Raw genomic sequence first — 12,611 nt, forward strand, 5'->3', positions numbered from 1 at the left:
TATAGTAGAAATTCTAATGCTGTGAATTATATCTTCTTTGAAAGTATATCGTAGGATTGCTGAAATGTTAAGTGTTGTTTCATAATGATTCCAAGGTCATGGATTCTCTCAGATTGGACCAGCGAGCTTCAATCTAGACAAGGCTGGAGACAATATACTGAACCATGGATAGTCCCCCCACAAACATGGACCTCTAGAGTTACTGAACAAGAGAATTTGAATAGATTGGCACAGATTTATTATTTCCGTTGGAAAAGGAATTTAAGCTTTATGCATACTTGGTGCATATCTAAAAAACAGCATTTTTTATTGCCTGGAATATGTCAGAAATACTGACTTTAAAAGGACTCAAATGGGTTTTATTTTTTTAAATAAAGAAATCATGGTATTTCAGTGCCTTTAACTATCTTAATATTGGCACAAAATTAGTAGGTTTAGTGTGGTTTTTAAAATCTATTCTTTGTCATTTTGTTAAAGTTGGTTTGAATCAGTGACTATTTCTATGGTGGAATGCTCTTAAAGATCTCTTAATAGTAAAGATTTAAAATAAAATACAATATCTAATAAGTAATCACAGTTTGCTTATTTAAATTTTTTGAATTGTATTTATCTGACAGCAACGTGACTTTGAAAAATGAACTACTGAATTTAAAAACTTCTAACATTTTTAAATACCTGGTTTGACTGATGATTGCTTTCAGTTCACCAGCATTTAGAGTGAATTAATTGTTTTAGCTCCATGTAGGCAGCTTGAGTTTTTATATTAATCATTGAGAATGCATTAAAAGATACTGTTGGAAAAGTTTTAAACATGAAATTACAGCATTTTGCTTATTCTTTAGTGGAGTTTTGAATCACAGTTGTGGATGTTAATGTGTGACTAAACTCTTAGTAAGAAGAAAAAAATGTTATGTGTATGCAGTCAATTGTTTAGCTCACTGTCCAACAAATTTAATTGAAAAAACTGATAAACTTACTCTAGAAATTTTATAGGCAAAGGAAATAGCAGAATTTTAGTGGTAACAGATCCTCTGGTCCCCATATTATTTTGCATCCTAGAATTTAAAATGAGGTCTAGAAAATACTTTAAATTGTGAGTTTCTAAGATCTTAAGTCCCAAACATTCAAGATCAAGTTGCACAATAGCATCTTGAACATTTTGTGCTTGGTGAATATTTCAGATTAAAGCAAATAGCAAATATCAATCAATAGATTTTATACTTCTGTGACTTGGGATATATTTATAGAGCATATATAATTCTGAATGCAAGTATTATTCATAACTTTCTCTATTGGTTGAAACATTTCAGTCACATTTGTCTTGCTATCCTTTACGTGAGAGTCATTTACTGGGAAGCTAATTTTTAAGTGAATATTATTTTGGAGTCTAGTTCGTTTGTCCACTGAGATGTCTATAGCAATCTATTATAGATTTATTTATAAAGAAAGTAGTGGTACTTTTTAATCTTGAGTTCCCCATTCTGTTGTAGGTATCCTAGTCAACCTATCTCTCAATCACATACACACTTTGGGCATATAATAATCCTTTAACTCTAGTTCTATTTAGAGTTAAATAGACTCTAAATTTCATGTGCTTTCTCCCCTGACACCTTTATTTTTTTCATCATTAAAATAAAACACAACCTGAGATTTTTATAATTAGATATTCTTTTTAGTAAGAATACAATTTATTTGCTTTACAGTGTTTTAAAAAATAAAGTTGTGTTTTGTAGACAAACATTTTTCAAAATTTTATCAGTTCTATCATTTCTAATTAGTAAGTATATAAAATTTTTGCAGAAAATTTGTTAAACCTTGATGTGTAATGACCCAAGTCTACTTCTCAGTCAGTCTGTACTCTTCTTTGTTTAATAGCCTATGGCATAAATTGAAGTTAATTATCGGGGCTGACAAGTAACTCTGTTTTCTGTCTGCTTGCAGAGTCTCTCCGAGGCAAAGATGGAGCTGAGAAGAAAAGATCAATCTCTGCGTCAGCTCAATAGACATCTTAGCCAGCTGGAGCAGGACAAGCGTCGACTGGAGGAGAACATCCATGATGCAGAGAGTGCCCTCCGCATGGCAGCCAAGTGAGCATTTGGACCTTGGGGAGATCACTTAAAACAGACAAAAGATCAATTCTTACTTTCATGCTCCGAGTTTTAGCCCTGGATAATACAGTGTTAGAAAACAAAAGTACAGCTGTCTTTCTTTGAAATTCTCTGATATATCCTCAAAAAAAGAAAATTCTTAACTCAACATACTAAGTGTATATTTTATTGAGAAACCACAGATAAGTATAAGCTTCTACATAACCTCTAATTATGTGTATTTTGGGTTCTGTTGTAGGTGTTACATATTTGAAACCATGTTTTTATTAGTGTGAAATGTAAGACTCTTTATTTAAAAGTTCTGCATAGTACCTGCTGCAACACATTCTTCATCCCTTTCTGCCCCACTGCCCCCCCAATTTTGCTGTGCTTCTGTTAGAATTTACTAATATTGCAAGTAATATTTCCATAAAGAAATGTCAGTATACAACATGTGTATCGTAGCATTTAAAAAAATGCAATAAAAACATATTGATGATGGAAAATTCATTTAATTTTATAGCTATATATTCAAATATGTTAAATAGTTTTCAGACTGGGCAATTATGTAAATGTGATGAGAGTGTTTTTTCTTTTACTAGGTAATCAAGTTAACATACACTGTGAAGTTCAAATTGAACAGTTCTCTTAGGCATTGTTATTTGTTCCCCACATCAAATTTCATGGAATACTTTAAGACAGTCAGTCCTTTGTACAACAGCATGGCTTAGAAAATCTATTTAAGGATTAAAGCAACATCTAATTTTAATAAACTCAGTGTTTTCTAAATTTGGAGTTCTGAATTCCTATACTTGCAAATGTTAATTAAAAAAAATTTTTGAGACGAACTCATGTTAAGCATAAAATATCATGATATATGAATGTAGTCTTTAAACTACAGAATGTAGTCTGTAGGTCACAGAGCAGGGAATCTGCAGTCTTAGGATGTCCATAAACTTTGCCCTTGGGCTTGTGACATTGCTCAAGCATAATGAAAAGATGAATTGACACAAGGCCAAAATATTGTCATGTTGCAGATCCACAAATATTTTTTCTGGAAAATTATAAAGCTATGTAACATTGCACCACCATATTAGGTATATGTAATTGTCTTTTTAAAAAATATGTTTGACTAAATCATTTTTTGTTGTCATTGTTCACTCTCAATTTCCTCATATCAAATCAGAGGCTTAGCCTGCATAATTTCCAGTGAGTCTTATAGCTCTGAAAAAATTCTGAGATTAATGAAAACAGAATTGTGAAACCTCAAGATTCATACTGTGTTTTAAAAACATTGCTGTTAATTCAGGAATTTGACATGTCTATAAGTTGTGACCATGGGCACATATTCTTATAAAACTGAAGAAAGCTAATTTGTAATTTGGAGAGCTAATACATTATTCACAGTTTTCAATTTATAATTTACCTTTAAATTATTGTCTTCATTTTCATTCAAAGTTTTTGTTTCATTATGAGAGCTAATAGGAGAAACTCGTAACTTTGCCTAGTCCTGGTCAAGTCATGGAGGGTTTTTTGTACAATTATTATAACACAAAAAAGACTCTGTAGAAAGGAAAATATTATTTTGCATAGTATGGCCATTTGTAATACATCCCCATCCCTAAGATTTAAAGCCTTTTTTCTTTTTTTTTTTTAAAAAAACTTTAAAAAATCCCCCTCACCACTGCCCCATTTGAGACAGGCAGCATAATTGAGGTAACAGTTAAATGTAGGAAAGATCAGTGAATATGATTGGGTTTTACACTTTTAAAAAGATAACAATGACAACCAACCCTTATTTTTCAATAATAGTTACTTATAATAAAATGTGTAACAGTTGTAGTAGGCGTATATTTTGCTAACACCTGATTTTTCCTTTATTTTTTCTAGAGATAAAGAATGTGTTGCTAATCATATGAGAACAGTTGAAAATACACTTCATAAGGTACTGTAATTTTTTAATATTTTTCAATTTGTTTTGACTCTTCTAGTCTTTTTTTTTTTGATTAACAACACAGTACTTTAACTCATTTTGTAACTTTCTTTAAAATAAATTAAAAGATACTTTAGAATATTATTAAATGATGACTGAAAATTTACATTATATAATGCTATATTGCATACTTTTTTTCAGAATTCACTTTACATACTTGAAAAAACTAGAAAAATAGTGGTTTCCCCAAACTGCTGTAATTGCACTTGAATTATTTGTGGTCTTTGCTGAAAGAACCAGAGGTCATTAAGATTCTCACATGCCTCATAATGACAAAATGTTTGACCACACTGTCAAACTCTTACCACTCTTAAACCAACTGTCCTATAAATGTATGTATAGAGACGTAATGTATTTTATTTGGCAATATATCATATACCTTAACTAGGCAGTAACATTATTCAAATTGAAATTTACTTTCTTACTTATAAGAATGTGTTCTTAAAGTAGAAATTTAATATATTTAATAATATCCTATTATTTTCAAATTTGGTTACTTCTGTATGATAAGCTCTGACTTTTAATTTGTAGTGATCAACAGCATAATAAGGGTGTTACGATTTTAGTAAAAACTTAGTATATTAACCGACTATGTATTTTGTTAGTACTCCACTACAAATTCAAGGATGTATTCATTATTTCATTATTTAAAAATAGAGAATTGTTATTTATGTGTTTCTGTTATTGTCTAATGACAGTTTGTGGAAAATGCGAACATCTAGTGCTTTTAAGATGTATGGAATTTATGAATGAATCATATTTAGAACGATTTTGTGAATCAAATTTATTATATAATATAGTTTTATAAATCACTTAAAATACCCTAAAACTAACCTTTTAAAGGAGATATTAAATAAACATTAGTAAACTAATATTTAATCTATTTTAATATTTTAAAAACACTGGGCTTTTGTATTTTATATTTTGAAAGTGACTAGCATTATTTCATATCAGTAGCATTTTGAAAGAAATTTAATTTTCTGAGTGCTATTTTCTTTTAAGTTTGTTTAAAACTATGATTCTTCCCCCTCCCCATTTAAAAAAGTTTAACTAGTCAGTATAGTTTAAATCTAGTCAAATCAAATTCATATATGCTACAAATCTGAAGTTTAGATTTACAGTTAAAAAGACATCTTTGGTTAGATTTCTTTTTGTACTTGGTGAATAGAGAAGTCAATTACATCATATACATGGCATACCTTTTTATGCAGTCAATGTTGACTTTGCAATCCAATCTGTATAAATAGGAGTGGTGTGAGTGGGCATCTTTGTCTTGTTTCTGTTATTAGTTTGGGATGATGTTGGCAGTTGGTTTGTTGCATATGGCTTTTATTGTGTTGAATACTTTCCTTCTATACCTAATTTGCTAAGAGTCTTTATCAGAAAGGAATGTTGAATTTTATCAAATGCCTTTTCTGCATCTATTGAGATAATCATATGGTTTTTGTCCGTGGTTTGGTTGATGTGATGTGTTACATTTATTGACTTGCATATGTTGAATCAACCTTAAATCTCTGGGATGAATCCCTCTTGATCATGGTATATAATTTTTTTGATGTGTTGCTGTGTTCTGATTGCTAATATTTTGTTGAGGATTTTTGCATCTATGTTCATCAAAGATATTGGGCTGTAGTTTTCTTTTTCTCTTGTATCTTTGTCTGGTTTTGGTATCAGGGTGATACTGGCCTCATAGAATGAGTTTGGGAGAATCACCTCTGTTTCAATTTTTGGAATAGTTTGAAGAAAATTGGTATTAATTCCTCTTCAAGGGTTTGGTAGAATTCAGCAGTAAAGCCATTTGATCCTGGGCTTTTTTTCTTTTTTGGGAGACTGATGATTATTTCTTCAGTCTCGTTGCTTGCTATTGGTCTGTTCAGATTTTTTATGTCTTCTTGGTTCAGTCTTGGAAATTTGTGTATGTTCAGATATTTATCCATTTTCTCTAGGTTTTCAAATTTGTTGGCGTGTAGTTATTTATAATAGTATCTAATGATTCTTTGTATTTCTGTGGTACTGTTTGTAATGTCTCTTTTTTCATTTCTGATTTTTGTTATTTGGGTCTTCTATTTTGTTGTTGTTGTTGTTGTTGTTAACCTAGCTAAATGATTTTTCTATTTTATTTATCTTCTCAAAGAATCAACTGTTCACTACATTGGTTTTTTTTGTATCATTTTTGGGTCTCCATTTCATTTAGCTCTGCTATGATCTTAATTATTTCTTTCCATCTACTAATTTTGGGGTTGGATTGTTCTTGTTTTTCTTGTTCTTTGAGGTGTAGCATTAGGTTGTTTATTTGAAATCTTTCTGTTGTTTTGATGTAAGGTTTATTGCAATAATCTTCTCTCTTAGTACTACTTTTGCAATATCCCACAAGTTTTGGTATGATATGTCTTTATTTTTATTAGTTTCAAGAAATTTTTTGATTTCCTGTTTAATTTCTTCTTGGGCCTGCAAGTCGTTCAGGAGCATGTTGTTTAATTTCTATGTGTTTGTACAGTTTCCACAGTTTCACTTGTTATTGATTTCTAGTTTTAATCTGTTGTGGTCTGAGGAGATACTTGAAATGATTTAAATTTTTAAAATTTGTTGAGACTTGGTTTGTGACCTGATACATGGTTTATCCTGGAGAATGTTCCATGTGCTGAGGAGATGAATGTATGTTCTGTAGTTCTTGGATGAAATGTTCTGTACATGTCTGCCAAGTCCAGCTGATCAAAAGTGTAGTTTAAATCCTGTGTTTCACTGTTGATTTGTTCCCTAAATGATATGTGCAATGATGTGAGAGGGTTATTCAGGTCCCCAACTATTATCATATTGGGGTTAATCTCTTTCTTTCAGTCTAATAGTGTTTGCTTTATATATCTGGGTGCTCTGATATTGGGTGCATATATATTTATGACTGTTATTTCTTCTTGATAAATAGATCCCTTAATCATTATATAATGGCCTCCTTTGTTTCTTTTTATGGTTTTTGGTTTAAAGTCTATTTTATCTGATGTAATAATAGCTACTCCTGTTCGTTTTTGGTTTCTGTTTGCATGGTATATCTTTTTCCATCCTCTCCCTGTTAGTCTGTATGTGTCTTTTGGGATGAAGACAGTCTCTGTAGACAGCATATAGTTGGGTCTAGCTTTTTAATCCAATCCACTAATCTATGTCTTTTGAGTGGGGAATTTAATGTCTACCTACATATAGGGTTGTTATTGAAAGGTATTATCTTACTCTTGATTTTTAATTACTTTTCGTATGGTTGATTAAAATATTTTTTGTTTCTTCCCATTTTATTTTTTGTCTTTGGTGTTCTCTGGTTTTTTGAAGTGGTATGATATAGTTTCTTTCTCTTTGTTGTTCTCTTTCTTGCCTTACCAGTGGTGTTTGTTCTTTCTCATGTATTCATGGTAGTGATTATCATATTTTGGGTTCCAGGTGCAGTACTCCCTTAAGGATTTCTTGTAGATCTGGCTGTGTGATGGTGAACTTCTGCAGCTTTAATTTTTCTGGGAAATACACTATTTCCCCTTCATTTCTGAAGGGTAGCATTGCTGGGTATAGTATTCTTGGCTGGCAGTTTTTTTTTTTCTCTTTAGTACTTCGGATATATTGTCTCTCAATCTCTTCTGGCCTGTAGAGTTTTTGTTGACAAGTCTGCTGTTAGTTTATTGGGACTCCCTTATAGGTGACTTGACACTTTTCTCTTGCTCTTTTTAGGATTCTCTCTTTGTCTTTGATTTTTGACAGTTTGATTACAGTGTGTCTCAGAGAAGACCTTTTTGGACTGAATCTGTTTGGGGACCTTTGAGCCTCTTGGATCGCAAAGCCACTCTATTAATACCTGGGAAGTTTTCTGCTATTATTTCATTGAGTATGTTTTCAATGTCTTTTCCATCTCTTCTTCTGGAACACCCATAATTTGGATGTTTCTGTGCTTAAGGTGGTCTGTAGGCTCTCTTAGATTTTCTTCTTTTTTTTTGGATTTTTTTTTTTGTAATAGACCGTTTTTGAGTACAGAAATTCTTTCTTCCATTTGCTCTAGCCTGCCATTTATGTTCTCAGTTGTAGTTTTTATTTCATTGAATGAATCTTTCAGTTCCAAGAGTACATTCTTTTTAATGGTATTTATCTCTTTGTAAATTTCCTCCTTCAGGTCCTGGATTGTTTTTCTCATTTCATTGTGTTGTCTACCTGAGTCTTCTTGTAAGTCACTCAATTTGTTTAAGATTTTTAGTTGGAATTCCTTTTCATACATTTCAGGGGTTTCCTGCTCTATGGGTTCTGGTACTTGAGAATCAAGGTCTTCCCTTGGTGGTGTAATATTTCCTTGTTTTTTCATATTTCTAGTCTCTGTATGTTGATTTTTAGTCATCCAGTAGAGCAGTTGCTTTTTCTATTACTCTGGAGTGGGCTTTGAGGAGAGAGATTTTCTCCTCCAGATGTGTTTTATATTGACCATTGAGTAGTGTTTTAGTGTTGGTTCCAGGTAGACACAGTAGTGTAGTCTCCATGTGGGTACTTCTGCTATATTCATTGTCAGAATTGTGTCTCTTTGGTGTAAGCACTGGGGCAGTTAGTGATTTCTTGCTGAGGTTAGTGACAGTGTGTTGGGATGTCGAGGGTTTGGGCAAGCTCTTTTGGTGTTGAGCAAAGTGCCTGTGTTCCTTATCCTTCTTTGGCTGGGATGAGTGACCTGAAGCAGACTGTTGGCTCACCAACTAGTGTCCTGTGACCCTGATGGATGCACTGGGTTAAACTGGATCTCCTTGGCTTGAATGGTTGACCCTGGGTGAGGTTTCTCTTTCCTCATTCCTATAGGCCAAGGCTTCTCCTGGGTCCTTGCTTCCCTTGGTTGGGGGATGGGTTGGTGGTGGCTGGGAATTTTCTTTTGTACACTAGTTGGCTATCTTGAGTTTCTGTACTCTGTGGATTCTCTGCATTTGTTTCTCCCTGAGTCAAGGCAGTCATGCTCACTGTACATGGGGTGTAATCTCCCCTGTGGGTTAGACCACTGGGGCTTGGATATACACTGGCCTACTTCTTTCGGGTGGCTCTGTTTGTGACTCTTCTTTTGCCAGTGTGTGGTGTTGGCTGTGGGTCTGGCCTATGGCTAGTCTAAATGGTGCAGCGTTAGTGGTAGCGGTATGTATGGCTGTGAGCAGCAGCAGTGGCAGGAGCAGCAATGCAGGCAGTAACAGCTGGGGTTCCATATCCATTTGTGGTGGCTACTGCTTCAACATTGGCAGGGGTTCCACACTCAGCCGGGCTGGCTGGTGCATCAGCTTGGGCTGGGGATCCCACACACAACTGGAGTTGGCTGATGCAGTGGCGTGGGCAGGGATCCCATGTGCAGCTGGTTTGACTGGTGCAGCGGTGGCATCGATTGCTGTGGGAGTGCACTGAAGGCGGCAGCAGCAGGGGTTCCTGTGCCTATCTGGGCTGACTATTGCTTCAGCATTGGCAGCAGGTCGTGCACCCACCTGATCCAGCTGGTGCAGTGGCTATGGTGGTGGTAGCTGCACTCCATGTGGCTATGACAGGGGTCCTGCACATAGCTAGGCTGGCTGCAGAGGTGGCTTGGGTGGGGGGTCATCTACAAACAGGACTAGTATGATGAAGTAGAGGGCCACTAATGATGACAGCCACACCTCAGGTGGCTGTGGCTGAGGTCCCAAGCACGGCTGGGCTGACTGGTGTGGTGGCATGGGCAGGGATTCTGTGCACAGCTGATCTGGTCATCGCTCCAACACCAGTGAGTATGGCTACTGGCAGCAGCAGCATGGGGCAGGGCAAAACTCACTGTTGGAAGGCAGACAATGGTTCTGGGTCCAGATATTGTCACTAGTGAGTATGGTGGTGGTAGCGGTGGGCCTGTTCTGGTTTTCTTCTGTGAGAGGAATGTGTCCTAGGTTCTTCTAGTCTGCCATATTCCCACCCATACTGTTTTAATTATTATAATTTTGTAATATATTTTTAAATCAGGAAGCATGATGCCTCCAGCTTGGTTTTTCTTCGTGAGCTTATTTTGGCTATTTAGGGCCCTTTGTGTTACAATATGAATTTTACAATTTTTTTCTATTTCTGCAAAGATGCCATTGGAATTTTGAGAGAGATTGCATTGAATCTGTAGATCACTTTGGGTTTTATGAATATTTTAACAATATTAAGTCTTCCAATCCATGAACACACAATGTCTTTCCACTTACTTTGTCTTCTTTAGTTTTCTTCACCAATGTCTTGTAGTTTTCAGTGTTTTAAGTCTTTCACTTCCTTAGGTAAATTTATTCCTAAGAATTTTCTCTTTTGATGCTATTGTAAATGAGTTTGTTTTCTTAATGTTTGCATTAGGGATTACAACTAACATCTTAATTCAAACAATCTAGTGAATAGGATATTCTATGTATAAAAAGATACTCTTTTATATTCTGTAGAGGTTTCTATATAGAAGATCATGTCATCTACAAACAGGGACAGTTTTACTCCTTCCTTTCCAATGGGAATGTCTTTTTTTTTTAATTGTTCTTGCTAGGACTTCCAGTATTATGTTGAATACAAGTGGTGAAAGTGGCCATCCTTGCCTTATTTCTGATCTTAGAGGAAGGGCTTTAAGTTTTTCACCACTGAGCATGATTATTAGCTGTGGGCTTTATATATCTGACCTTTATTGTGCTCAGGTACTTTCTTTCTATTTCAAATTTGTTGAAAGTTTTTGTCATGAAAGGGTATTGAATTTTATCAAATGTTTTTTATGCATCTATTTAGATCATCATGTGATTTTTATCCTTCATTCTGTTGATGTGGTGTATCATATGAATTGATATTTATATGTTTAAATGTCCTTGCATCCTGTGGATAAATCCCACTCAGTCATGATGTCTGATCCTTTTATTGTGCTGTTGTGTTCAGTTGCTACTATTTTGTTGAGGGTTTTTAGATCTGTATTCATCAGGGATATTGGCCTGTAGTTTTCTTGTGGTGTCTTTGTTTGGCTTTGGTAATAAGGTAATGCTGGCCTCATAAAATGTGTTTGGAAATGTTTCCTCCTGTTGAAATTTTTGGAAGAGTTTGAAAAGGATTGGCATTAATTCTTTAATTGTTTGGTGGAATTTAATGGCAAAGCCATCTGGTCTTGGGCTTTTCTTTGTTGGAAGGTTTTTTATTATTACTTAGTTAATGTCTTTACTAGTTATAGGTCTGTTCAAGACTTTCTATTTTTTCATCATTCAGCCTTGGTAGGTTGTATGTTTCTTGGAATTTATCCATTTCTTCCAGGTTACCTAGTGAGTTGACATATGATTGTGTCCTGTTGCATAGTAGTCTCTTATGATCCTTTTTATTTCTGTGGTGACAGTTGTAATTCATCCTCTTTCTGATCGCTTTTTAACTTCTTTCTGTTTTTCATGAGGCACTTGTACTTACCCGGCTGTGTCCTGCCAGGCTGTGGCCATTAGGCATCCATGCTGTGCCACGCTATGCTGTAACCAAGACCCCTGCCCAGATACAGACCCAGCTGCAGCTGCACACCCACCTTGTGGTTAACACACACTGCTGAAACAGAATTTTTCAAGCTGCTTCTCACCCGTTGTACTTTTCCACCCTGAGACAAAGTTATAACCACATAAGATCATAAGATCACCCCACTTGCCTGGTTACAAAATCCCGGAAATGCTATAATATAAAAATAACAGCCCCACTGTATTTGGGGCTCAACCTTTGGACAAGAGTCTGTTGAGCCAAATGCCGGCATATCAATAAACTCTGTTTCCTGTCTTTAGCCTTGGTGTTTCCTGCCTCTCCCTGTGAGTTCATAGTAGCCCACTGCAACATTCATAGTCTAGCTAAAGGTTTGCCAGTTTTGTATATCTTTTAAAATAATCAACTATTAGTTTTATTGATTCTTTCTATTGTTTTTCTTTTCTCTATTTTGTTTGTTTCTACTTGGTATGATTTTAATATTTTTAAATTTGTTAAGATTTGTTTTGTGGCCTAATATGTGATATATCCTGGAAAATAATCTGCGTGCACTTGAGAAGAGTGTGTATTTTGCCACTGTTCAATGGAATGTTCTACATATGCCTGTTAGGTTCATTTGGTCTATACTGTTGTTTACATTTGCTGTTTGTTTGTTGATTTTCTGTCTATTTGTTCTATTGATGTCTCCTGCTATTATTTTATTGCTGTCTGTTTCTCCCTTCAGTTCTGTTTGTTTAATATATTTAGACACTGTGATATTAGGTACATATATGTTCATAATTACTATATCTTCTAGGTGACTGGACCCTTGTATCATTACCTGATGCCTTTCTTTGTCTCTTCTAACAGTTTTTTACTTAAAGTCTATTTTATATGACATATGTATATTCATTCCTGGTCTCTTTTGGTTATCATTTGCATGGAATATCTTTTTTCCTCCCTTCACTTTCAGCCTGTGTGTGTCCTTAAATCTTAAGTGACTCTCTTGTAGACAGTGTATAGTTGGGTCTTGTTTTTTAATTCATTCAGCAACTCTGTTTTTTGATCGGGAAGTTTACTCCATTTAC

The 12,611-nt window shown here is 34.7% G+C and overlaps 1 protein-coding gene across 1 annotated transcript in view; it reads left to right on the forward strand.

The window, feature by feature from the left end:
- CCDC171 (coiled-coil domain containing 171) overlaps positions 1–12,611 on the forward strand; it is a 338,249-nt gene that overhangs the window by 227,711 nt on the left and 97,927 nt on the right. The window contains exons 22-23 of the mRNA XM_063080963.1: positions 1,942–2,087; positions 3,978–4,032. Of these exons, the coding sequence (XP_062937033.1) occupies positions 1,942–2,087; positions 3,978–4,032 (201 nt within the window). The remainder of the gene's footprint in view (positions 1–1,941; positions 2,088–3,977; positions 4,033–12,611) is intronic.

The sequence above is a fragment of the Cynocephalus volans genome, chromosome 16 (assembly GCF_027409185.1).
Source record: "Cynocephalus volans isolate mCynVol1 chromosome 16, mCynVol1.pri, whole genome shotgun sequence".
NCBI classification, from domain to species: Eukaryota; Metazoa; Chordata; class Mammalia; order Dermoptera; family Cynocephalidae; genus Cynocephalus; species Cynocephalus volans.